The sequence below is a fragment of the Tyto alba genome, unplaced genomic scaffold (genome assembly GCF_018691265.1).
Source record: "Tyto alba isolate M040663 unplaced genomic scaffold, T.alba_DEE_v4.0 Super-Scaffold_33, whole genome shotgun sequence".
NCBI lineage: Eukaryota > Metazoa > Chordata > Aves > Strigiformes > Tytonidae > Tyto > Tyto alba.
This window is the reverse complement of record NW_024881308.1, coordinates 14,275,748-14,280,704: the sequence shown is the minus strand read 5'-3', so window position 1 is coordinate 14,280,704 and position 4,957 is coordinate 14,275,748. Positions and strand designations below refer to the sequence as shown.

The 4,957-nt window shown below is 39.1% G+C and overlaps 1 protein-coding gene across 1 annotated transcript; it reads left to right on the top strand.

Moving 5' to 3' along the window:
• Positions 1–212: 212 nt before the first annotated feature.
• Positions 213–4,393, top strand: RPS21 (ribosomal protein S21). Its single transcript, XM_033010353.2, has 6 exons — positions 213–299; positions 459–552; positions 1,524–1,587; positions 3,366–3,437; positions 4,097–4,152; positions 4,331–4,393. The coding sequence occupies exons 2-6, from the start codon at positions 503–505 to the stop codon at positions 4,338–4,340; spliced, it is 252 nt and encodes an 83-aa protein (XP_032866244.1). The 5' UTR covers positions 213–299; positions 459–502; the 3' UTR covers positions 4,341–4,393.
• Positions 4,394–4,957: the final 564 nt, after the last annotated feature.

Below are 4,957 nucleotides of genomic sequence, written 5' to 3'. Positions count from 1 at the left end.
TGAAATTAAGATGCTGTGAAATAAAAACTGTTTTGGTACACGTTTTGTAACCAAAGGTCTTGTTTCGGAATGGTCTTTCGGTCTCCCTGAGGGAGTGAACGGTGTTTTCCCCTCAGCTTCCCGGCGCCATGACGCTCCCTCCGCCCCTGGGGGGGAAGGGGCGGGGACGTGCGACGGCCATTTAAGGGTCGCGCCCCGCGCTGATGACGCCACGACGCCCCGCCGGAAGCACGACGCTCCCTCCTAGCGTCATTCCGCTTCCGCTGCCGTCCCGCCCTTTCCGCCGCGGCACACGCGAGGTAGGAGCGGGATGGCGGGCGCTGCCCTGCCCGGGGATGGCGAGGGGTCGATCTTCCGTCACTTCCCGGGCTGCCGGGGGAGCGGGCGGCGTGCTCCGGGCCGGGCGGGCTGTAGGGCCCGGCGCTGAGCCCGGCCCGTCGGGGTCTTGCTCTTTGTAGGTGTTAGCGTTTGGTGCCTGAGCCTCAGCGGCGGCCCGGACGAGATGCAGAACGACGCCGGGGAGTTCGTGGATCTCTACGTCCCACGGAAATGGTGAGCGGTTTCCCTTCGGGGGCGGCGGGTCTGCCCCCGGGGAGCTGGGGCCTGGGCGGCGAACCCGGCCGGGGGCCCATGCAGTCTGTGCAAAAGCAGGCTTTGTTGTGGTAGCGAATATCTCTGGGGAAAAAAAAAAAAAAAAAAAAAAAAAAACACAAAAAATAAATTAAAAAGCAACAAACAGAAAAATCCTTGTTCTGCTTCTGTATTTTTAAGTGCCATATATATAAATACATAAAGCGCATCCATATATACAAATATGTAAAGCACAGACTAAAGCTAAAGAGAGTACTGTGTGTGTGTTCTGTTGCATAACTGTCAATCTCACAGTGGCACTTGACAGCTCTTGTGTGGTTCCTTTCAGACGTAAATGTGCTTGTGTGCTGGCGTTCCCGTGCTACAAGCTGTCGTAGTGAACCTGGGCAGTCGTGGCTTGTCGCAATAGCACATCTTAAGGGCAATTTTGCGATTATAGTAAATGGATAGTGAGAAGCTTTTTGTAAAGGCGTGTGTTAAAACACTAGAAATTAAACCATTTGTGTTTTATTAGGTTTAAGACAAATGGTTTTTACAGCCTGTGATTCCTGAGGGTTTGCAACCTGAGTGTCTTTGGACAGATGTAATGGCTGCCAATGAAAAAGGCATAGAAACTGCATTCTCAGTAATTATCTGGATTGCAGTATTCTTTGTGCTTTAGAAAATAAAAGCTTGATAGTCTGTGTGCTTTGAAGGCCTGTGCTGGTATTGTAGAGGGGTGAACTGAGCATATAAAAACCAAAGTGAAAGGATAGTTGACAACTTAGCATGATGCTACCAAGTGAAAGTCTCCTTTAAATGTACTGAAAAGTGGATTTTAATTCTCTGAGCACTGAAAGCTTAAACTGTTATTGTCTAAACTTCTTGTGCAGCTTTAATTTGCGTGCAGATTTGGCTTTTGTTTAAATATATCTTGTTATTTTATTCCTTAGCTCTGCCAGCAACCGAATAATAGGTGCAAAGGATCATGCTTCTATTCAGATAAATATTTCTGAGGTAAGTTTTATAACAGAAGTATATGATGAGAGAGCTACACCTTTACATGTTTGATAGAAGTTAAGAAATATAACAGCTTGTGGTGCTATCTGGAGTTATCTCCAGATAACTCACTAGAGACTATATAAGGGTAGAGCTTGAGAGCTTTCAAACTTATATTACTATGTCACCTCTGGTTAATTTTTTAGACTATTGGAAAATATGCATTAGAGGAAATTTCATAAAGCTCTGTACAGTCCGTTCCAGTGCTTAGCTGTTTGACTAAATACAACTTCCTAACTCTAGATAATCTATTTAGAGTTATAAATTAGGGAATTCCTTGTCCTGAAGGAAGGAAGGAGAAATTCTTTTTTTCTGGGAGATTCTTACCCCTTCTGCCTTCACCTGTCTGTAAGAATGTACTGTGCTTCAGTCTGTCCTTGTGTACCCTGTTTTTTAATATTCTATTCTTGTTGATCTTCTCTGTGTTTTTTCTAATTTGCCCAAACCTTAAGAAAGATACAGTTTCCAGAGCAGAGCTCTTATTTCTGTTCTCCTTTACTTAACTAAAATGCCATCTTTCATGTTTTTCTTGAAGCCTTTGTTAATACTTGACACTGCTGCTCTTGGTAGGTTAGAAATGAGATTGCTTGTGTGTTTTGTGTGCAGCATTATCATCTTATTAGCTCAGTGCTTGGATATTATACGCTTAGAATTTTTCCTGAGGCATTTCCTGAGGTTATTTGTATTGATTTGGTATTGTACAGTTAGTTTTATTTCTGTAATGTGGAATTTGTTCTTGTCTAAGTTTCATTCATCTTTTCAATGTAGTGTTACTGCAAATCCCTCCAAGCTTAACATATATGCTGAGAAAAGCACAGTAGGCCTTGACTCCTGCAGTTAATGCATATGGGGTCCAGTTAATTTAAAGTCCTTTTAGCATGCTTCCCCCCCCCCATTTGTTTATTGGTGTTCACCTTGCAGGAACTCTGTGGACACAACATTCTTATGGCTTATGAGCTATATAGCTTGATTCATTTCTTCAATGAGAGCCCACAAGACTACATTCCCATATTTTTAAATAACTGAGTCTCTTGTGTTATCCGTTTGACTAAATAAATCACTTTTAAAAATGCTCTGTTTGAGATTTCCTGTAAATGCTAAGGCAAATACTTCCGATCACTGTGTTTCATTCCTTCAGTGATCCCAATTTCTGTGTTTTCAAAGGATCGGAGATTAGCAGAACTTGAAAACAAACCCACATGGCATTACAGGGTTCACTACACCATTTAGTTTCATGATTTATATTGCTTAGTATTTTTTCCTGTTAAGTTTCTTAGCAGCTGGAGGAAGTGAGGCAATCTGTCTCAGCGTGGCCATTTTTCTACCTGTGTAACAAGACTGTCCTCTTGCCCCCTTTACTTCAGTTTTCCATAATGCTGACCTTAATTAAAAGAAACGTGAGAAAAATAGAAAAGGCAAGTAAAATCCACAAGTAAACTTTACACTGAACTTTTCCATTATTCTCAGAACTTATATTCTTCTTTTAGCCACCCTTTTGTACTGTGTTTGTATTATACTGTGTGATCCATCAGATTTTATAGGTGAACTGTAAAGTTGCTATGAAAAGGTACTCTGTAGCTGTCTAACTTGAGTATTTACCTTGGGTTTTTGCAGTTTGCAGAAAAATATTTGCAGTATTTAACAAGTAATTTCTATCTTTGGGTGCTTGGCAAGTGTGATTTAAGAGCATAAAATTTTATAAGAATCTGTATGGAGTAACTTGCATGTAATTACAGGTTGACAAGGTAACAGGCAGAGTAAATGGCCAGTTCAAAACGTATGCCATTTGTGGAGCAATTCGTAGAATGGTAAGATCCTTCTTGATTGGCAGAATCATTGGGCTTCCTTTTATATTGATTAGTAATTTTTTAGGATTGTATTTTGCCCTGAAAATACAATGTGCCTTCAGCTCTTTCTACAGGAAGAGCTTTTGTGGGGAAATGAGGGCAAGGCAAAGATGTGAACAAATTCAGTTGCAAGAATCGTTTTTTTCCAGGTTTTTTTTTTTTCTTACTCCTTTGGTTTGTAGAATTACGTATGTTTATATTTTTTTAAAAAATCACTGAAGGGCGCAATTTTTTTCTTTTAAGAATGTAGCAAACTACTAATATCTGGCTTTTATCTGTTGTTTATAATTATTAGAGATTATACTACCATGTCTTAAATTTATTAAACATGGTGTGAAGCTTCCCAGAGTTCATCAGAAGTCTGCTTACCCAGAAATATGTCTTGTTAATGCAAGTGTATATTTTATCAAAACTATTTCTTACCCTAAAGGATGACAAAGCATTTAACAGCTTGTTTTGAAAACACTAATCTGTACATATAAAATGTAGTAATCTGTAGAGGGTGTTGTGCATTCCACTACCAACATTAAATGCTGCAGCTGCCTCTCTTTTTAATGTGTGTCAGTAATTATTTGGTCACTTCAGAATATCTTTTTTTTTTTTTTTTTTTTTTCCCAAAGGGTGAATCAGATGACTCCATTCTGCGTCTGGCAAAAAATGATGGAATTGTTTCCAAGTGCGTATGTTTATCTTATCCTCTAACTATTACAGGGGTAACTTCCATACCCAAATCCAGCTTTTAAGATTAAAAAGTATACACAATTTATACGATGATTACACGGTTGGTCAAAAATATTTACTTGAGTTGTTGAAGCAAACTAGTTTGTAACAATGTTTGTTTCATTTTCTTCTAGGAACTTCTAACTGAAGAAACTCCGGTATGAAACATCTGATGTAAAATAAACAGATCAAACCTATATTGTGCTGTGTCTTTTGTTCAAGTTGTAAACATCGGTGGATTTATTATAGCTAGTCTGAAAAGACTTAGAAATGTGTGTCTTCAAAAGATATACAGATTCTGATTATGAATTCTTAAAACAAATCAGTTCATAAAGCAGTGCCAGAGCTGAAAATCAAGAATTTCCACTTCACTCTTTGGTTCACTATCATCTTTCTTGTCCAGATTTAGTAAGTTCTGTGATTGTGGCTCAACACCATTTTTGTTCTGTAATGGAATATTTTGCAATGTAGCAATTTAATTCAGCTTGCTACTTTTTCACTGGAAAAACTAAGGGTATTCTTTTGGTTGTAATATCAAAGTTTAGTGGGTTTTTTTTGCTGATAGAGGCTCACAATACTTGTTCTGTTATTGACACGTTCATTAAGCAAATTATTAAAACTAATACATTGAAACCTGACTGGAAATACTTCTTGGTGTGCTAACAGAATGATTACCATGTGAGAGAGACTCAAAGTTTTACAATTTTATATAAGGCCTTGATGTTGAAAAGCAGGGAGAAATTTGAGGAGAAATAACTGAG